The 23,381-nt window shown below is 42.8% G+C and overlaps 1 protein-coding gene across 1 annotated transcript in view; it reads right to left on the bottom strand.

Moving 5' to 3' along the window:
* dlgap2a (discs, large (Drosophila) homolog-associated protein 2a) overlaps window positions 1–23,381 on the bottom strand; it is a 138,840-nt gene that overhangs the window by 114,822 nt on the left and 637 nt on the right. Inside the window, exon 2 of the mRNA XM_034563478.1 lies at window positions 14,647–14,701. Within this exon, the coding sequence (XP_034419369.1) occupies window positions 14,647–14,701 (55 nt within the window). The remainder of the gene's footprint in view (window positions 1–14,646; window positions 14,702–23,381) is intronic.

Raw genomic sequence — 23,381 nt, 5'->3', positions numbered from 1 at the left:
CAAAACCCGAATTATGAAAGCCGCTCTACGATTATTGTGTGACACAGTGAGCTGTAGAGTGTGTGTGCATGTGAATGTTAAGTGAGTGCTCAGCAGCGTGCAATCCGTTTCCATATTCGTCGCTCGGTCCTCAGCCACTTCCATCTCTCACACCTTAACTTCTTGATTATGATGACAACCCTATGTCAGTCTGTCTGGTGTCTACGCAGTCCATACGGGGAGCCCTCCATCCCATCAGGTTGGATGCGATGCGCGCCGAACGGCTGACTTACATAATGAAGCATGAGCCGTTTACCTGTTTCTCCCATTAACGGGGAAGTGTTATTAGCATCGTTTATGCAGATGCTTCCTCAAGATGTCACTCCAATCGGTTACACAGTGGCACTCTGATGTGAGAGCTTCATCTGTCGATAACACTGAACAGTGCGTGCAGCCACTGAGTGTAATACACCGATTGGCTATGATCGCAGCGCAGCAGGCAAACAATAAAGCTGTGGATCAACACTAATGGACTGACTCTCGTTCTCTTTCTCCCTCTCACTTACTCAAATCCACACCACATTTTGCTGAGGCAGGTGTGTGATGGTGAAACTCCATTGCTGCCATCTCAATGAGAGCCCTGTGTCTGTTTCCTCCTGTGGTGGTCCCCAGCAGGGCCGTATCTGGGGCTTTGTGCCGTCGTACATGCTAGATGGGCGTGATAACCTCCATCTGTCTTCATGACTGTTCGGCCTTTATTGCTTTAGGAGAAGCGTGGCTTTCACAAGCTCCACTCGGCCAGGAAAACCAATATTTGTTCCTGCGTTCAGGCCTGCGTGATTTGTAACATCAGGGTGGCTTTGCGTTTCTGGTCCTTGCCATGTTAACATAATGTGCTCATGTTGGCGTTGGATTCAAGAGCACACTCTCACTATGAAGCTTTTAATTCATAAAGCGCCTGTGAACCTAATATCATCTTGAAAGAATATTAACATAATAATATGACCTTAAATAAGTTTGGTTTGTGCACTTTTGAGCAACTTGTTATGTAAGTCATAACAAGAGCAAAGAGTCTGCAGCCACAGCAGCACAGAGGCTGTAATTAGGCACAGCGGTGCTTTGAGCTAAATGCTGACATCAATATGGGCAGCTGTGGATCAAGAGGTAAAGAGAACATCCACTCATCATATAAAGTCATTTCTTGAATCCTGCAGTCTACGTGCGATAGTGTCCCATAGGTTCTACAATCAAAGACTGTCTGTTGGTCCTGATGGGCAGGTGGCACATTGTATAGTCCTGCATATTAATGTGTGTGTAAATGGTTGAATGCATTTCCCATCAATACTAGCTTGTTTAGGATATATCATGCTTAGCATGCGCTAATCATCACTAAACAATGGTCATAAACCAAAGCATTGAAAATAAACGTTTGACCTGATGGTGCTAGACGTCAGGGAATCAAAGTTATTAAAATGGACCATGCATGTCCATACTAAGTTTCATGATAATCCCTCCAATAGTTATCGAGATATTTCACAATAAAACTAAAATGTCAACCTTGTGCTTGCGATGAAAGGAAAATAATCTGTGAACACTTTGACCTGCTGGCGACGCTATAGAGGGAGAGTCAGGGAGGACTGATAATCAATCCAATAGTTGTCCAGGTGTGTCACTGATCCACACATCAACCTCATGTTCATCATGTTTCTTGGTAAATCCCCCATTGACTGAGTTATGTAACATCCTTCTGCCCACATAACTGTCAAAGAGGTCAGGGTCCTCCTTCCTTCTACATTTCCAGGTGTTATTCTCGTCATCTTGTCTGATTGACGTATGACAAATAAACAAAAGCTTCTTCTTACACTGCTTGCCCGTCTCACTTTCCTGGGTCGTCATGATATCACTAACTCTTCAGACAATGGGTGTCTTGTTTGTTCACTAGTCCCAGCAGGGGTCCCTCACAGGGAGCCTCACAACTGAGGGAACTCAATCTGGTGTCAAACATCTGTTGGATTCCAGCAGGAAGGAATTGAATTTGCTGCTCCTTAAAATTCTTCCAATAATCTTTCCCAATGATTCAATGGGCCATCAAGCTAGTACCCAAATAGATTTATTATCTCATGCAGTTTTATTACATTTAATGTGGCCTCCGATCTGAATGCTTAGAACAACTGGTGTCACCCATTCCTTTGTCCTCAACGACACTATAAAAAGCTGATAAATCACATTCTGACATTTAGATTGTAGACTGTTAATGTCTACTTTAGTCTTTTGAATGTTAGATTACAGAGTGACACTTATTTCCTTTCACTCCCTAACGCGGTCCAGCATCTTTAGGTTTTGCTGTGATTGTCTGTCATCCACGGGAACAAGTTAAATGTTTTAAGCAATTTGCCTGATTTTGCCCCTAATGTTTTGTTTTTCAAAGCTTTGTGATGTGTTTATCATCAGTATTGCAGGGTTTGATTGAATAACTGAAGTACATATCGACTGGATATTATTTTAAGGGAATAGTTTTAATTTGTTCTATTATGTTTGATCTAGGAGACAATTATCTTAACAGAGCATATAGATAGGAAAAAGGTTAAACAAATATAATAATAATACAAAAATCTTGAAGACAAGACTCAAGGAATTCGCTGCACAGAAATGGTTGATCTACGAAATATACTTCACAAAATGCCGAACTATTCCTTTTAATTACAATTTGACCCTTTAAACGATTGCTTGCATCTCACCATGGTAATAATATTATTCTCATTTAATTGTCTTTTCTGATTAATCCTACCTCTTCAAGTCAAATTCAGCTCTCTAATCTTCTGCTTTCAGACAAGATTACAGAACATCAATGGAGTGTCAGCACGACTTTCTTGCTTGTCACAAAACCAAATATATTTTTCCACGAGCGAATAAGCTTCTTCAAGCTTTTAAGACAGTGCCTCAAAAGAGATCGAAAACAGAAAATATACGACTTTATATATCAAAGAATTGATGACTGGAATTAATTGTTAAATCAGGGTTTGCAATGACATGGAGTTTGAGCTATTCTAAACCTACAAATCCTTCTGTCTCTCTCTTTAATTTCTATGACACACACTAAACTTCATCATCCTGGTGAGCTGTGGAACGAGGCTGACACTGGTCTACTTTTCCAAGTTGGAGGTTCACACTAATTTTGTGTATGTGAGAAATGCCCTCATGTATACCACATTAAAGAGAATTTATGAGCATGAGAAAATCAGTTTACTTCGCATACTCACCTACCCACAATGCACTGCGCATCTGGGTGCTTTGAGACCGGACGTCAGCCATGTGAGATTTTGAGCCAGGCTATTATTAGTTGTTAATATGTCACTTTTTTTTTGTCCTTTATGAGTTTGAATATGGTTTCAGGCGAGAAAGTTGCCATTGAGATTTACCGATATGTGATCGGTTTATCCAAATAACGGCTGTTTGGAAATTTGGCGCGATTGTTTTTCGTAGATGTGACGGAGCCACTCGTGGGATGCCTTGAAACCGACCCAGCTGTCGCTTGAGCTATTAGTACATATATTCAGTGTTCAACAGCCTGCTAGTAAAGTCATACTCAATTGTTCATTTAGTAGGAGTATGGAGTACTAATCTATTACTCATAAGTAGTAGATTAGTACGCAATTCTAACACAGCATGGCACTGATTAGTCCCTTTTTGTTCCATTCTAGAGCTAAAATAATTAGTGGATTCATTGGTTAATCAGCAACCATTTTTACAACAGAAACACTACACAATGAAAAACATGCGCTTCACATGTGTTTTCCTCTACTGGTTTTGCGTCCACCACTGGGAGTCAGCCTTCTGTCATGTCTGAGGATTTTAACTCATCATTTTATTTCAAATGTCCTCAACAAACAAAGCCGTCGACAACCTCGATGAACGGATTCCCAGAAGATTTCACAAAAGAAGCAAAAATGCCAATTTGTGTGCGGCAATGTGAAAAGAGTGAACAGAAGGAGAAGGTGACTCCAGAAATAACGATTCCCCGTGACAAAGAGGAGTAACTGATGACACCAATAAAAATGTGAGGAGTTCTTTGAAATAGCCTACACTTGGTAGAATAAAAGCCTGAGTCAGTCAAAACTTCAAAGGGAGCTACAGCTGATGTCTCCCTTTCTGTGTCCTTGAGCAGAAGAGGGTGGCAAAGTGTTGGTCTCTGCATGTTTCTTATTAGTGAACTATCACCATCAGCCAAAGTAATGTTCACAGACAGTGTGAGGGAGGATTTTCCATGCATTTTTTTGTAATTATTTAGTTTAAATGGTCTTGATCTGCCTGCCCTTCTGGGCATAAACACATTCAATTACGATCAACAAATGGTGTTTTCCTGGACGTGAGCGATGCGGTTCGGCTGCCGAGATGCACAAAACCCAAAGAAAACCTTACGGTCAGAAGGGATCAGGAAGGCAAGCGAAGCAATGGACAGTGGCACCCACAGATGGGGGTATCTAGAGCAGAATATGGTCCTGACGAGTCTGACAGGTCAATGACAGACAGAAGCCTTTAGTTATCAAGCTCCTCTTTTATGGAACCAGCTTCCACTTTCAGTCCGGGAGGCAGACACAGTCACCTCATTTAAGAATAGACTTAAGACTTTCCTGTTTGATAGTGTTTATAGTTAGGGCTGAATCAGGTTTGCCCTGGTCCAGCCCCTTGATATGCTGCTATAGGCTTATAGGCTGCTGGGGGATGTTTTAGGATGCACTGAGCACCTATCTCCTCTTCTCTCTCTCCTTATGGATAAATGGACATCTCTCCATTGCACATTACTAACTCTGCCTCCTCCCCGGAGTCTTTGTGACGTCTCATAGGGTCCATTGGACCTGAATGTGTCTGATGCCTCCTGCCTAGTGAGCCGGCCTCCCATGCTGGCCCTGCTGATTTGCCCCCCCCCCCCCCTCACCTTCCTCTCTACTTCTGTTTCATGGATTGGAGTTCCATTCATACATTGTCATATTCATGTAATGTGTTTATGTAACTTTGTAATGCTGTTCATTCTGTACTCATGACATCTATTGCATCTGTCCATCCGGGGAGAGGGATCCTCCTCTGTTGCTCTCCTGAAGGTTTCTTCCCTTTTTTCCCTGTGAAAGGTTATTTTTGGGGAGTTTTTCCTGATCCGATGTGAGGTCCTGGAACAGGGATGTCGTATGTGTACAGATTGTAAAGCCCTCTGAGGCAAATTTGTAATTTGTGATATTGGGCTATATAAAATAAACTGAATTGAATAGTCAAACGAGAGAATTTTTTTTTTTTTTTAAAGAACCCAGTGACCCTTCCATACAAAACGTTCTGATTTTCATTTGATGACATGGAAGCAACCAAACTTCATCTGGTCCAGAAAGCCTTTTGAGTGTTTGATTTATGCGAAGAGTTGAGGTTATTTATAGCCTTACAGGAATGTAAGGAAATACTAACCACACACACACACACACAATTTCAGATCTAGACATCGCTTGTTCCAGCTTCTCCGATGTGAGAATTCTTCATTATTTTATGATATTTTAGACAAAACAACCTATCGATTGATTGAGAAAATAATGGGTACAATATTATGTTAATGATATTGATTGATCGCTGCAGTGCTAAATCTGTCAGTTTCTTCAGTCATAACAGAGCAGGTTGTTGCTATTTGACTTCCTGCCTTGTATTTGTTGTGGCTGTGATCCTGGCTAATCAAATGCCAGCTGGCCTGTCCAGACGGTCAGTCGCTGGCCCGCCGGCTACAGCCCCTCCACAGATAATGTCACTTCCTCTGAAAACAAACTGATCTTGTTACCAGGCATGGCCACTGTAATCCGTCACAGCAAATAACAAACAAACAAAAAAAATTGAACTGTGGTAAATACTAAAAAGACGACAATGCTGGCTGACAGGCAGAGAAAATGTTTTGTTCAGGGAGAAGTGCTAGTGTGAGTTATAACCTGCTTCTGGAACCTGGACATTTGACAGTGCAAACAGTAAGACAAATGTTTCTATCGAGATAGTTTTTCATTTACTTGTTCCTACCCGGTGATGGCAGTGGACACATCCGAATGCGTGCATGTGTCGGCGAGGAGAGCCGCGCAGTGATGAATGTGAAGAGACAGGACGCTTTAAAAGCGCTGTGCATTAAAGAGAGAAAGACGTACAAGTGTTCGCCTGCAGCATGACCGGACAAACGGGCGGAGCTCGCTCCTTGTCAGGTGTCACAAGAGCTCCGGGGTGCCAAATGGGTGCCATCTATGTAGCTCAGGCTACAGGGGAACCAGAGGGGAAGGTACGATACGATAAATGCACCTTTATTGCAAGCCTGTGGGAGAGGATTCAACTGACCGATACCACAATGTCGGAAGATTTAAAAAAATGGGGGGGGGGCAATTGAAAAAGATAAAAGTGAAATATTCCATGTTCTCATTAGCTGCTGCTAAATATACCTTAATATTGACTCCCTCACACACACACACACACACACACACACACACACACACACACACACACACACGCATATTATCAAATACACCCATCAAGCTGGTCTCTGCCAGCGTGTGTGAAGTAAGCCCAAGACTCAATGACAAGGTAATTTTGTTTACTCAAAAGCACTTCTTAATTTTGACAATTTGTGACACATACAACCATTTTGGGACACACGGACAAACTGTGGAACAAAGTCTGCGGCATTTGAGCGTAGCAGACAGCTAGATATCCCTCACTATCACCTTCATGCACAAGCACACGCACACACACACACACAGTCCGACTTTGTTTGGACAATCTAGCTGGTCAACCACTCTACAGATTTCAGATGAGCTTTTACAATCACCCTTCTCTGTCACCTCGCAACCCCAATTTTATCTGGCTATTCCATGGAGGGAAGTAGTATTAACATGCAGGTATGCTCCAGCTTTCCCCTCAATGTCCTCCAGGATAAGGCCCTCTCTTTCACTCCTCATCTGCATGTACAGCATATGCACAGTCACTTAAAGGTGTCACAGGAACTTCAAGCTAACGTGGAAGAGACAGAAATTGCAGTTCCTCAAATGGCCAATCGAGGTTGGTTCCAAAATCGAGTCAATCTCCATAGACCCCAATGTTAAAAGGCAACTTAACACCAGAAATAAGCATGTTGTCATGTTGATAAAAAAGCAGTTTAGGTTTCTTTGTCCTGTTCATTACAACTGGACTAGGGTGGAATTTTGTTCAAACTCACCAGATTAAATTATATTAAGGGTTTATGTTATGCATAATTAAAAGCATAATTAACACTTTCTACTCTCAAGCTAAATCTAATATCCATTTATCAAAAGACTGAGACTAAAACCAAATCAAAATCCAGTATTCAGCATGAGAGCAAAGCGTACCATCGACTGCATGCCACTAGGAGAGACACATAGGCTGTCGTCTGCTGAGTGTGTGTGTGTGTGTGTGTGTGTGTGTGTGTGTGTGTGTGTGTGTGTGTGTGTGTGTGTGTGTGTGTGTGTGTGTGTGTGTGTGTGTGTGCTTGCTGATAAAATAAGGAGAGGAGGAGAGAGTAGGGAGACAGAAAGACTTAAAGGGAATTAAAGGATTGCCCACATAGCAACAAAAACGAGACCTCCTCCCATTTCTTTCACTTCCTGCCACCGTCATTCACTCATTAATAAGCAGCTTGGAACAGAGTGACGTTAAATCAAAGCTTACTCCCAGCTCACTCATTATGTCAGGGACAAAGTGAGACAGGCAGTCCACAGAGACCAGCTGTCCTTCAATCAATGACAGGGGTCCCTACGGAGAGATGAAGCATGGCAGGTTAGTGTGCAGCACGCTCACGGACACACAGCTGGAGTACAACACTTAGGGGTGCTACTAAAGAAATGGCCTTTTCTTTGATGTTCACAGCCATCAATACCCACAGTGAACACAGTAATAATGTTAAAATATCCTCAAGTCCTATCTTCACCCAAGCAAAGAGCAGACACTTGGTGCTTGATCAGGGCTCACATCTACTTCGTATCAGCTTTGGCAAAAAGGCAACGCCTGGCTTAGTGGGAACTTTAATCCGAATGCAATGCCACCATCTATACCACGTTTATCTATAAACATGTTAGGCAGGAGGGGTGGATATCACCAGAGGCCCCACAACACGATTATACCAGAATACTTAAGTCACAATACGATTTTATCGGGATTTTAGACATTTTGCAATATATCTCGATGTATTGCCTTTTTCAACCGCAAGCTGTGCAGTTTGTCAACATCTGTTTCATCCAATAAGATTACGTCGTCACTCGATTCCCTTCAATCATTTCCATTGCGTCAAAATTGGTTTGTCAGTCAGTTCCTGTCAATCCCACAAACATGTAAATGACCGGAGAAAAAACTAGGGCACAATCTTGTGACCTAAAAAAGCAATTGTTACCAAAAGGTTTGATTTGACTTGACTTGAGAAAATAAGAAAATACATCCACAAATACATTAACAGATACATACACAATGTACAAATATGTTTACAGGGGTGTTAGGTGTGAGAACAATGTTGTTTCTCTTTTAACCATGATGTAATACCTCTATTAAAAACATTTGTGTTCCATTTTCAATTCTGTTGGTAGACAGTTCGATGCTTTTGCTCCTTGAACAGAGAAAACCGATTGTCGAAATGAGGTCTTGCGCAATACGACAGTTCCTGTTTACTGCCCGTGTGTTCACTCTGCTGGTGTCTTGTAACAAATTCATTTAGCAGGGAAGGGGCATGACCATGTAGGCATTTAACAATCAGCTTTGAGCTTGAATAGCTTATAAAGCTTTCAAAGCTTAACATATTATGTTTTTGATCTGCCACCTCATTGTTTTTTTGTCCATCATTTTTAATGTCTTTGTATTTGCAATATTTATAGTTTATGTAATAAAAGATCGATACTTGGGGTCTGTGTATCGATACAATATTGCCACGCAAGGTATTGTTGTGAGTAGTAGGAGGGTTATCAGGAGGGCACCGTCTCAACATCAGCTCACCAACCAGCAACCAACAGTTTGAGCTAACAACAACCCAACAAGCTAACATCAGGAACCGATATACTGGCTAACAACAAAAATCGTACAATCTGCCACTACGGGCCTAAGATTCATCGCCTGAGATCATCAGAGCATGACATACACTTCCCCTGATCAGGTCCACTTAAATACAGTGTTCTCGAAATGTCTACAGGCACTGTGTGATGAATATTCAGCTAAACTGCACCTTGACTAGCGTGCCCTACTTTAGAGATCTCCGATACCACATGGGAGCTGTTTGAAAAAGTACCACCGAGCGTACTTCTAATCCATTATTCCTCTGTGTCATATTTGTTCACAATCATTCTGTTGCTGCGTCAGCGCAGTTGTGTAGAGACAGGGGCCAGGAGGAAGAGGCCACGTTTCAGAGCGACCGACTCTTGTAACAGTTCAGCGGGTACGCCTCGGGAGTGCAGAGGAGGAGAGGGGGGTGTGAAGGGTACGCACCGTAGAAAGTAGGGAGGGCTGGGGAGGAGAGATAGTGCAGGATTTGTCGAGCGTTTAGCAGACACGAGGAGAGCTCCTGAGGGCCTTCGGAACACAGCCGCGCTTTCCTCCTCCCTCTACTCTGTCAGCTCTCACTCATTCTCTCATCTTTCTCTCTTGTTTTTCCCCCCCATCATCATGCTGGTTCACTAATCTTCCTCCGCTCCTTTGCTCGTCTTATTTATGCTTCATATCTTTCTAATACAGCGTCTCCCTTTCTCTCTGGGTGCCTCTTTTTAGTTGAGCGGGTATGAAGTGCATACAGAGTTGGCATCAAGGCCTCGGAGAGCTATCAGAAGGAGACAGGCCCTCCCTGGTTGTCTTGCCTTGCTACAGATTGATATCAAATCTGCTGCAGGACATAATATGCATTGGCGTGCGCGTATTCGTTCACAAAAGCAGGCTTGACACAGAGGGAAAGCGACAGCTCGCCCGTTAATTACTCAAACTAATAGAGCAGCTGCTGATTCACTCAGATTCACAGCGGGACGGGCTCGGGCCGTGACTTTGGACCGAGGCTAAGGGAGGTAAAGAGAAAATCCATAAGACTGCTGTAGTTCAAGGACTTCAGCTGTCTCTGGATGACACAGGCAGCATTCAGGGTGCTCTATTCAGTAAAAAAAAAAGCCCCCTGGTATTCCCCAATAATGATCTATGCGATCTGTGAGATAATGCGATCGGTTTTGTGTGTATGTGCGTGAGTGAGTGTGTGAATGTGTCTGTCCATGACTAATCTCGTGTACTACGGCACCAAACTGCACCATATTGTGGGGGTGGCCAGTTATGGTTGCATGTTCAAAAACCTTGCATAGTTGGGTGGGCTCAAGCTTTTTTTAATTTATTTTTTAAACACCTTTTATTGCCTGTTTTACCCTGCCATTGACTGCCTCCTTGACTCCTCACTCATGACCTTTAACCAGCTCCCGGGTGTTAGGGGCCACTCTGCACCCTCGCCCTCTGCCAGGTGTGTCTGGTTGTTACAGACACAGCTGGCAGAGACATGAGCTTCACTGAGTGCACCTTTCAAGTTTCTTATGATTTTCATCTCAAAGAAATTTCTTGCTTTCTGACTAACGTCTCCTCCGAATATCCTGAGTCCTCCTTTGCCAACTTGTTTCCATGGCAACATGTCCTAAGACAAACCCTTCCACTTTAAGTTGACACAAAATATGCAGCAAGAGTGGTAAGTTATCTCATGAAAGACAACATATCTGTGAGTGTATGAGAGGGACCACTAGTAACTGTTATGCTGGAAAACCCAGCACGCAGCAGCAAAGTGCAACCACTTGGTTTAGTATTGTAATATACCCAGTTTCAGATTTACACCAGAAAGGATACCCAGGCCTCACTTTCAAGTCTAAAATAAAGTCTTAACCCTCAAACAGCCCTTTTCAAAGTGTTGTTGAGGGGTTAAAACTGATTCATCTGATGAGGTGTTGTGTGTTTGTGAATGTGTGTGCAAATTATTGTCCTAAGCGTGGTATTCTAGAGACTGGCATTAGCTTGAGGAATTAGCAAATGGCTGGCCTTGTGAAAAGAGCTGTAGCAACTTACTATGCGGGGCTTGTCCTCTCCTACTGTACAGCAGCTGTTAATACTATGTTTGCCTGCACACAGAGGAAGTTAAATTGTAGGTTTCAGTGAAATACACACGTGTAAATTACTATACATTTGATCCAAAATGCTAGAGCAGGAGAGAGGCTCTGGGCAGGGGATGGAGGAGATCATAAAAGGGTGCCAGGAATTCAGCATGGACATGAAAAGTGGCAACAGAATGTTGAAAAATTCACAAGTTAATTAACGTCTATAAATAAGCATAATCTGTGAATTTGTGGCATAGAAATGCTCCGCTGACGGAGCAGAGGGACACACTGATAACAGAGAGAGTGTAAGAATATGATAAGTCTCATCCCTCCAGTTTCTAGGCACACAATGTGGAATGTGAGAATCAGAAAGCTGAAGGAAGCGTTTCTGAGGAGCTGGGAAACTGCCCAGGAGAGGGCGCCCCTCGCTCAATGGGGTACAAAAAGAGCAGAGCACATGCACACAGACATGGACGCACACACGTCTACACAACGCAGCGTCTTAATCGTATTCACCAGCAGGAGATAACAATCTTTTCATGGCCATTATTTTCAAAGTCTCTTCTAATCCTACTTGTTCTTTATCATTTTCCCTCTTACTCTTCTACCTCTTCTTTGCTGAAGCCCTCGACTAAATCATTCAACTCATGTCTCTGCTGAGGCACCGAGGCCTCACCCGCACTGCCGAGCATCCTCGTCCAATGCCAGTGTGGATTTATGCCGTCTGTTTAGTATATACAAGTACAACAGACCATCCAGCCAGTAGACAGAAGTAATGCTTATTGAAAATGGACACAATCATTTTTTTTATTTATTATTTAAATGTTGTTTTCTTGTTTTCCTTAGCTATTAACCATTTTATTTTTCTCACTTTATTATTTGAGGATTGATTAATCCAATTATTTTGATATTATGTCCAGCACCTGAATGTACCTGAATGTACCTAAAGGTATACATTCCATAGCCTGTAACCCTGCATTGGGTGGGTGGGTGGGACGGGTGGGACGGGTGGGACGGGGGGGGGGGCGGGGTAGGTTGGGAATGAGGTTTCAAATTTCAATTCAATGTGTGAATCCTCTTCCCTGGTGGGATAAAAACTGTGAAAACCAATAAAACATCCATCCATCCATCCATTATCAGTCGCTTATCCGGGGGTCGGGTCGCGGTGGCAGCAGGTTCAGCAGGCCGACCCAGGCTTCCCTCTCACCCGCAACACTTTCCAGCTCATTCTGGGGGATCCCGAGGCGTTCCAAGGCCAGCCAGGAGATATAATCCCTCCAGCGTGTTATCGGTCTTCCCCGGGGCCTCCTGGTAGGAGGCCATCCATCCATCCATCCATCCATCCATCCATTTTCAATACCGCTTATCCTCATTAGGGTCGCGGGGGCGCTGGAGCCTATCCCAGCTGACATAGGGCGAAGGCACCCTGGACAGGCCGCCAGTCCATCGAGGGCACATGTAGGGACATACAACCATTCACTCTCACATTCACACCTATGGGCAATTTAGAGATCAATTAACCTGCAGCATGTCTTTGGACTGTGGGAGGAAGCCGGAGAGCCCGGAGAGAACCCACGCTGCCACGGGGAGAACATGCAAACTCCACACAGAAGGACCGCTCCGACCGGGAATCGAACCCACGGCCCTCTTGCTGTGAGGCGACAGTGCTAGCCACTACACCACCGTGCAGCCCGGTAGGAGGCCAATAAAACATATTTACAAAAAAAAGAAAATGGACACAATGCGGTTTTTGCATCCACTGACGCCCACCAGATGCACTGGCAACAGGATGCCAAGGTAGACATTGTATGGACACTGAGGTTATTCACAACTGTGCCGGTGAGCAAGGCTCCGACGCGTACTTGCGTGGCTGAATGATGATCAATGAACTTCGGTGAAAGTAGTTTGAGGTTTGTTGATGCACTGCTGCTGAGTATTCAAGAGAGGCGCCATGCACTTTGTCTTCTTGACAGCGCAATCCATCAGAATGAGGACATCTTTGGGGTTGGAGCGACATTTCGTAAAAAACAAACAAATGGAACTTGTAAGCAAGTGCAGTCAAGCTGATTGGAGAACAGTCGCATGCATACAACGTGGCCGAGATGCACTGGTGTATCAACACACAAACACAATGAACTAAGACTACAACTAGCTCTCTTTCCCAGACCAGCGTCTGCTAAAATACCTCCGGAAAAGTTTCAGAGCTTCACACATCCATATTCATAAGGCCATTATGAGGTTATTTTGTCCACTCCGTCAGAACATCTTGTTATTAGACCAGTCGAGAGGCGCTCCCCTGGGTCCTCCATATTCATAGCAGCGCTTCCAAGCCACCTCGACTAAACACACAGCAGCTCGTCCTGCTGAGAAAGTGTAAAGGCAAAAACTTTGGCTAACATTTGGAAATCCCTGCACGCACTTCTCTGTAATTGATTGAACTTGCGTGGCACAAAAAGGGGATTGTTCCATAACGGCGAGCCCCACCCATTTGGCACCCTCCAAGTAGAGTGGACTGGATTCAAATTTGGCCCAGGTCTGGTTTACAGAACTTTTATGCACACAATAATTGCAAAACTGCTGAATTACCAGTTTGTTGAGTTTCTTATCAGCTTAAGTGCAGATCATCTCGCCTACATGCCCCATCAAGTATTAATTTCACGCTGCAAGATGCCTCGCAGTTATCGGTTATAACTCGGAGTTCCAAGCAACTAAAACTCCAAGTTTCCAAGTCTCTCTTTATCGCCAAGGTTGCTGTGCCCTTGCTCTACTCTCCGCCATGTTTCTCCCACACCTGGGAATGGTGTGCAGTTAGCTTTCTAACCATGTGTCTGAGAAACACAACACTCAAAAGGCAGACATCAGTCAGTTGGCAGAACCAAGTGCAAAACACAGGAGCAAGTTCACTGTAGAAGGCAGTTAGTTATAAGATGACAAACGAGAGAACAGCCGTGTAGGCGCCACACATCAAACAAATGTGGCGCCCATCAACAAAACCTTTTTGTTGATGGGCTGGATGGTGTGGGATCCCATGCAGTCGTGTTGCAGGCGAGAGGTGAGAGAGGTTGAGTCGCACAAAAGTAAACGCAAAGAGAGCAGTAGTAGCAGTCATTATTGTGAGGACTAGGCGGTACCTGAGTATATCTCCCTGCTCTTCTATTTCATCAGCAACCTCTTCACACCTGCAATGATGTGAAGAAGCCTGTCATCATCACAAGTTCACAACAGCTGCACACCGGAATGTCCTAAAAGTTAGGCCAGTAGTGGCAGTACAACCGCCGTATAGTAAGAGTCGCAATGTCAAAAGGGATCCGCTGGGAGCCGAATAGTAAGAAGGGGGTGTCTCACTGCATAAAGCTATGTGAAAATCACCAGTCAGCCCACAGATGTACAGAGCGCTCGCAAAAAAACAGGTAGACAGACATGTGTGGCCCACTAACTGAGCATCAATCCCCCGGCATCACCACCCGCTCATTACCTCCACTGATGGGGCTCTCTCTCTCTGCACTGCGTGTGACTGGTGTGTTTACTGGAGAGGGCACATCTGTTTGGTCCTTACCTGTGTTTCTGTCTGGTAAGATACAGCAATGCTTCTTCAGTATGCCTGGCAACACCTTCCAAGAAACAACAAAGGAGGAGAGAGAGAGAGAGAGAGAGAGAGAGAGAGAGAGAGAGAGAGGGAAATATGTTAATACTTATCAAAACAGATAAACAAGGTGGAACTCAGAGGAAAAGCACTGAGCCATACTGCGAGTCACAAATAAGAGGAGCAAGAGACTACACATTTCTCACACCATTTGCATCTAAAGGAGCTGCTCCCCTATTTATCGAAGACCTTTCTTCTACACCGCGATGCGAGCGCTGGAGCACTAAATGATGGTCCCGGTGTGCTGAAGGTTCATTTTCAACTGTGTACCTCGGATTCAAAGTACAAACAGTCAAAGGTAAGTTAAATGGTGTGTGAAGGAAAATACAATACGCTAACAATCCATTGGGACGAAACAGCACAGAGATAACAAAACAAATTGTATGTATATATATATATATATATATATATATATATATATATATATATATATATATATATATATATATATACATATACATATACATATATACACAAATATATATATCGGGGTAAATTTGCCTTCGCTCTGCCTGGAAGTTGTAGCAGAAAATACTTACAATATACAATTATTGCAATACTCACAAGGCTGAGGAGGTCATACTTTATCAATAAGGCAGTCTTACAATCTACTCAGCGAGAAGTTCACTCAACATCTAAATCGATCCAAAAGTTGCATCTTAGCTGCCATCATCCGTCTTTATTTCTCTGCGGACTTGGAAATTAAAACAAAGTATCCTGTTTTAATTTCTTTGTCAGGGTTTGCTGGGACGCTGAATGCCATTATTGGTGCACACAAAGCACAAATATACATAATGTACGCTGGAAAGAGACACTAACACATAGAAGGAGATGCAGAGGTGGCTCAGCAGGTGCCATGGAAGCCTCTTTGTCCTTGTCTCTGACTGACAGGCTCATTATGGTCCAGAATGACTTTCGTTATATAGACAGCCCACCTCTTCTTTTGCCCTGCTCCCTTTTTCCTTGTGAAAGTGTGAACATTCCTCTACATCGGTGGTTATCTCAGGCTCCTGCTTCTCTCTAGGACTGAAAAAGAGAGCGATCAGATAAGTCTCCCCTTTAATTAAGTAGACGGGGCATTCATATAAAAGGTACCTCTTGAAAAGCGAGAAAAGACCAGGAAAATGAATGAGAAATGAACTCTAATGGCTTGTCTCTGGGGGTTATTCAAAGATATATCAACCCACTGCATCATTCATACAGGAGAAGGGCGTCAAGCACAGACTCTTGTCATCCAGTTTCATGTTCTACTCTATCAGCAGCATATGAAGAGGAGAAGTAATCCTTCATCAATGAATAAACACTTCCATGCAGGTTTGTTCTCATACATTTCATTCGTCCTGTGAGTTTTGCTAATACGACTGAGAGAAACTTGACCGAAACGGCTCGTTTCAGCTTGGCGTGCACCACCTGTTCACAAGGTGTGCTTTCATGAGACTCCATCATGTGCATAATCAACGCCATATAAGGCTGTGTGTTCTGTGGGAATGTTCCATTCACAAAAACGTTACCACAGTGTCATCGGTGGTATTTGAAGACCTGAAACAATGACCTGTATCAAATCAACAGTAGTTAATTGTGACGCACTGTGACACATACTGACAGAGACACAGCGATTTGACAGCTTTCCAAAGCAAAGAGGTTCATGAGTAGTGTGGGAGGCGGTCAAGAGGGAGTGACAATCACAAAGATATTAGACTGGGGAAGCAATGACAAAAGCTATAAAGAAAAATAATAAAATCTCACAATAACTCCCTCATAAACTGGTTCCATCCCAGAGGGTCATTGGGCAGCCCCATGGGAGAAAGGATGACCCGCAACGGGCCAACTTTGTCCTGAAGGCGATGACACCCACGAGAAAAAGATATGAAAACTGAATGAGGGAGACACATAAGGGAGAAAAAAGAGGGGGTCGACTCCATAAGCCCTCTCCAGTCGCCTCCTCTCTAGACACCAAACCCCCTTACTATTTATTTATTCATTTACATATGTATTTATACATATTTTTATAATAAAAATATTTATATTATTATTACTATTACTATTATGTAATGTATTTCATTTGTATTATTTCTATCTTTTTTTAAATCATTATTGCTATTTACTTTTGGTATTATTATCTATGTAACTAACAAATCAACAATACTATAACTACTATATATTTATTTATTCATTTATTTATTTTTCTCTCTCCTCACACAAACCTGCACAGAGACATTCACATACAGTATGAATATAAGACACTTACACAACTACCTTTGACACATGCACACAAAACACTTACAATACTCCGACTAACAATAGCATATCTGTATATTTCGTTTTCACACTTTTGCTTGTATAAAAATGTAACTGTTTATTTAATAAAAAAATTAAAAAGACTGAGGAACATTACATCCAACCATATATAATATTACAACATAGGAAGATAGTGGACGGAGGCCTGCATGAAGACCCTGAAGCCGTTGTGAGAGTGAGGGAAACCCAGAGCTGACATGTATAAGTTGCTGTGGCGATACATGAATGTGAATGCCACAGATTATCTTTAATGACATGTATGTGAGGCTCTTGCATGAGTCCAATGTCTTGTTGGACCATCACAAACACTTCATTCATCCCTCTGTAATGTAACTTCAACTGAATAAATACGTATATGACCCATATCATTTTTATCAAGGGGCTACTGTATTCATTTTAACAACGTTTTGGCAGCATCTGCATTCAGGGATATAACCTCTAAGAGTGAGGTTGTGTACGGTGGAAAGGGGATCTTTAATTTATGCTGCGTTCCATCTTCTCAGATATTAAAGTTGCACATAAATTCTGACTGTTTTTTTTACCAATTATATTGTGTTCTATAGAATTTGGTAAAACACGTTTTTTTCCACCGAATAAATGCGTTGTCGCATAATTAAATTGAATTACTCATAATTGTATAGATAACTTTGATGACTTTTGTACTTCACAGTACAGTACTGTGTACTTCACAGGAGAGACAAACACATTGCAATTGTTATTGTAGAGATTTCACATGAAAACAATTTGCTGGACTGAAGCACATCCTTGTGTCTCGTCATGTCACCTGCTTCACGTGAAAGTATTCCTATTCCATGCTATCTAGTAATCAAGTACTAAAAGAAGCCTGGTGTGGTAGAAACAACTCTGCAGAGGTGAGAGATACAATAACTGATTTGTAATGATTCAAACAGCTGCATGATGTACAGTTATAATGGATGCTGGCTGGCTGGCAGAGACGTGAACTGGAGGAGTGTGGAAAACAAACTGTCAGGGACACTCTTCAGTGTTTCAGAGCTGTCACTCGCCTCTCATTTACACTTCAAGGGGATTGGAGTCTGGAGGCAAAGCGTCTAATTTCACATTAGAAAATGCATTGGGCATCCGTTTGTTTGTCTTTTACAGCTTATCGTGGGATGAGCACAAAAGAGGATTTATGTCACCGCGTTTTAACAAGACACACCAGGACCATCCAATGGAAACATATCTGGGACAGCTGGAAATGAAAAAACTGATATTTTGTACAGATTTGTTTTCTCACATTATTCATATAGATTTGAATAGCTGGTTTAATACAAAACACTGTTTTTAACTAGCGCAATTTTATGGGAAAATCAGCCATATTTGAAATAAATCAAAAAAATCCTAATACATTTTCATCACCCATTAAATAGGGAATCTAATTCAACAGTTTTTTTGTTTTAAATTTTGGTCAATGGAAATTCAACAAAAGATATATAGATCTGCACAAAGCAAGTGGCCTCGGGGCTAGAGGCCAAATGTTGAAAATGTGTCTTCAAACCGTTGAGTCAGCGAGTTAATAAAAGGCTGTAGTAGTTTACCACCAAGCTCTTCCAATAGGACCGGTTGGCATCCTCTTTTAGCTTGAGGCTGTCAGAGAATGGACTTCAAAAGATGAAGCGGCCCTAAAGTAGATGTTTCCGCTAACTCTCCATATTGTTACATTCCTCCTGGCATATGGATAGGAAATGCACAATAGTACAGTAAAGTTTACTATTCGGGTCATCAAGCTGTAAAATCAAGCCAATGCGGAATGATTTACTTTTTATTGTCTGTATCTCAAGCATGTTTGTTGAGGAATGTTATGAGACCGACCATCTCCAAGATATAGTATAGGTATAGCCCATCAATAATATTTCAGTATATACAGTTTTTAAAATGACTCATCCAATCAAAATGAGACAGCTGAGCCCCGAGGTGACAATAGCGAGGAGCACATGGAAATTCACGACTGCATCCATTTAGGTTATTCGGGTGTTATTTTTCTTAGAATAAACTGAAAAAAACAAGGCTTCTGCATGTTTTATTTTGTTTGCCCCTTTTTGATTACAGATTCAAATATAGTTACGTGCCTGACGAAGCCATATACGTTATAAGAGAACTCAAGAGAGACATACACAAAGACAGCTGAGGCACAAGCGGAAGAGGAGAGAAAACAACCAGATGCATGCTCATTAGCTGAGATGAACAATCAAATGGGCCGACTCAGGTGAATCACACACCATTTCAGCGAGGAATCTTTCCCTCTGACACAAGCTCTCTGAACGTGATGCCAGACACAAAAGTACTGATTACCCTCCCCCTGAAAGTCCCTTTGTCTGCGGGACCGTTTTTTATCTTCTGTGTGATGGAGCACAAACTGTTGCTCGCAGAAAGCAAAGTTACAACATTAGGAAGCTCAAGTAAATCAGTCTTTCTTGTTGTCGAACTTCTTTTTTTGTTTTTCCCCCAGTAGTGACCGGGTTGAGAACCTTGTCCACCTCGTCGTACTAGACGTTGGTGTAAAAGGCCTCAAAACAAGTCAAGCTCCAATGTTCTAGATCGACCAGGGCGGAGAGCGGCCAACAGAGCCCCCTCTTGTCCGGGCAGTGTTTCATGTCTACATACCGGCCACACACTCCCTACCTATCTCCCAACACCATTACTGCTGGGTACAGACAATTATCACAAGTGCCAGTGTATAATAGGATATCTTGGCACCTGCTGCTGAGAGCCAGAGTGCAACTCTTGGTGAGCTAATGGAGATCAGAGAGGACGGACAGGAAGTGGAGTCGCTTCAATGCAGATGAAAGATCTTTCGGTGTGCCTCCCTTCTTACCCAGGCCAGTTAACAAATGTAGTGGTGTGCCGATGCAGCAGGAGATAAGGTTTGCACACTGGAACTATTCACCCCAGCAATAGCTACAGAGATACAAGACAATATTAAAGGCACCTTTCGATATAATCCAATAGCACAGCACCACATGCCGGGGCTTCAAAAAGTCCCAAACAACTCAGTAGAAAATCCTGTAAGTTTCACAAGGTTTTGTGTGCTAATGTGTCTCTCTAAAATGCATTCAATACTCTCCACCTTCATAGGAATGTTATAGTGTGAACTTCAATCTCAGTGTGAGAGATAGGCCTTCCACTTTAGTACGTATAGTTTTCAGTTGCCCGTTACTTTACTTTGCCCATTTAGAACATGCAGCATCAAGAGACACGGATACTGCTCATAGAGGCAAGTGGGGTATCTGGTAAGCTCTTAACTAAAATCCAGAGGTGGAGCATTGAGAGATCATCTGCATGAGTGGCATATAATAATGTGCATAAGTGCATTTGCCCAAAGTTTGAGGGGGATAGCTGAAACAAATGACCGGTGGTCCAGAGGTGAAGCCCATTTAGTAACAGCGACATACATCCATGGCCAATGATTTCGGACTTTTATCGAAGAAACCATTTAGTATTTAGTCGCTGAACAACAAGGTTATACTAGAAGGAACATTCACACTTTGTGTTAAACAGCTTGACCACATTGGGGCTATTACGCACTAATTAATTATCTGGAGATGAATCAAATCTCTTAGACCTGTCCCAATAAAAAGAAATCTGCCTCGATGTCCTTCGCTAGAGCGGGCTATTTTTATTGAGCTAATACATTCAAGTTCACTGCTCGGTTTAAAGGATCTAGTAAAGACCCGATTGTAAAAGAGCTGGGCCGATCGCCAGCGATAATGGTATTAAGACTTATACTCTACAAGGCAGAGACCGCAAGCACACTTGGAGCTGTGCGGGGTCTCTCACTTTCATTTGTCTTAAATGTCCCATTGTGACAGTGCTAACACAGTGCGGCCCTAAGGGACACGTTTGTAAATTATTTTGGACCATGATATGATTTACCTTTGTTTCCAGTTTCAAAGGCATACACACCTGACAGGACACGAGAATGTGCAGTGACATCTACTTGCCTGAAACATCTGTGCACAGGTATCAAAATCTGCATACACACACAGACTCAGGTACTCTACAGTATATGTATACAGGACACACACTTGGCTCCATGCATTATGAGATTCATAAAGCTCAACCCCATCCGTGTGTGTGTGTGTGTGTGTGTGTGTGTGTGTGTGTGGTATTAAAGTGAGAGAGAAGGATAAGAAAAACGGAACATAGAGGGAGAGAGCAGAAACACATCGGTCACGATGAGTGGATGAATTATTAGAAAGGAGTGTAGAGTGTTTGAACATTTACTTTTCGACTGGCTTGTCTACATTCATTACTGCTCCTCTCCCCTGAAATGACATCACCGCATGCATAAATGTAGCGTTTGGAGTTTTCCTTGCATCTTCAAACAGATTATGAGAGCCTTATCGTGTCACTGCCAAGAAGGCGAAGTCCATACAAGCTTCCCATTGACGCCTCTGTGAGAGTTTGTGGAGACATGCGTGTACGCAAGTAATTTGACAGCAGCTTTGGAAATATCCTGAAACGAGCAACTTTCAATCACAAACAGCTTCTGAGGGGAAATGGTGTCAGTTTCCAATTAGTTTTTGTGTCCTTTATTCTTTGGTAGTTTTTAATGAGGCGCCCTCCTTTTTAAGTGAAGAAATTGCATCGTAAGATGAGATACGATTCCTCCATCTCGTATGAAACATCCGGATTTCATTGAAAGACCGGTTTAGTTAAGTAGGGATGCACCGATCCGACTCTTTCACTCCCGATACCAATACCTGGACTCAAGGAGTCCAGGTATTGCCCATGTTTAATGAATGAGCTGCATGCCTCACCGTGTGGAAGTGGCTCGATCATTCTTATAGGGGTCAGGCTTGACTCAAACACTGCTTTCTAAACTTTGTAAAACTAAATAAAACCAGAATAGTTAGGTGTAAATTAATTGTTAATAGTATCCAATACCAGATACATTTTCACTGATATCCAATCCAGCTTTTTGAGTCATGCCGGACCGATATCTAACACCAGTATCGGTGCATCTCTAGCTTAAAGCAGAGGGAGTGATGTAGATGTGGTGAAAGGTGCCCTCTCCCTAAAGCTGGTAAATGACAAGTCGTTTATTTTTTTGTCACATAAGGACTTACAGAGGTGACATGTATTTCTCAACTTCCATCTGCCAGCTGTCCACACACTCCCTCTTATTTAGGTATACACAAGCTATGCATATTGTACAGGCACAGCAAAACAATGTAAACAAAAAGCCCTCCTTATTGCTTAAAGGTAATCAGGTTTGCTGCCGACTGATTGCTGCCACTGCGCTATAGCACTTATATACTATAGCCACCTGCATAATGAAGGCACATGGGACATTTATAGGACCACAAACAAAACATGCGTGTTGCTATGGCAGAAAATGCAGCTTCCATGTTTGAGTGCCCCCTTTAGTTTCAGAGACCAGTGAGTGAAAGAGTCCATCACTTCCACGTCAAAGTTTCACACAAAGCAGCTGCGTGTCACTGAGAGAAGGCTGGCTGACCACTACTGTCTAAAAATAGTGTAGGAGTACGACATAGGAGCATTGTTGCAGAACTTCCACGAGGGCAAACAGCAGTAAATCCATTGAGGTTATAAAGCATTGCAATGAATATGGTCTCCTATTTTTAGCACCTCTGTGATTATGATGTCTGACTACGTGAGTGCTGGCAGCCAGCACTTTGTCACTCACAGTGTGTGCCGGGTACTGTGTATTGCTGCGGATTCGGGCTGCAGTGCTGAAGCAGGCATTCTACACAACTTCCAGTCTTTTTTTTTTTTTTCTGTCGCTCAATCATGGAAATCCATTGGAGCGCAGACGTCAATACTTGCAACTGCACTGAATCTTAAACAACACGATGTGTCATTGTAGAGCTGACAGTGATAGCAGGCTTAAACAGAAACCAGCAGATAACTTTTTCTAATCTTGCAACATCCACAAACAACAGAAGAGGCTTGATTCCTACACCAGCAATAATTGCCCAGTCAGTACTTGATATATCAGAGGGCTTGTAGGAATTGAGGCATTATGTAACATGCTTACACAGGTCTGTGTAGTTCCTTGATTTTTAAGAAAAAAAACCTTTACAGCTCGTCCAATGTGCTCACTCCTTCAGCTTTCTGGAGCTTCAGGGTCGCCAGTGCTAGTTTTGGATACAGTCAATTAAAGTCATACATCCACGGAGACTAAGACTACAGTCGGCATGGCACATACAGAACGACGTGACCGTGCACAAAAGGAGGAGTCTGGGGGGGCATCAAACCTGACATAACATCCATTTGAGAAGTTAGCCTTGTACTAAGAGGGCTTTTGTTCTGCCTGACATGCTGCTCATCCAAGCCTCCTCCTCAGGGACACATAAGTGCAGGGA

The sequence above is a fragment of the Cyclopterus lumpus genome, chromosome 22 (genome assembly GCF_009769545.1).
Source record: "Cyclopterus lumpus isolate fCycLum1 chromosome 22, fCycLum1.pri, whole genome shotgun sequence".
Classification (NCBI taxonomy): domain Eukaryota; kingdom Metazoa; phylum Chordata; class Actinopteri; order Perciformes; family Cyclopteridae; genus Cyclopterus; species Cyclopterus lumpus.
The sequence above is the reverse complement of the archived record's forward strand: the minus strand, read 5'-3'. Positions and strand labels throughout refer to the sequence as shown.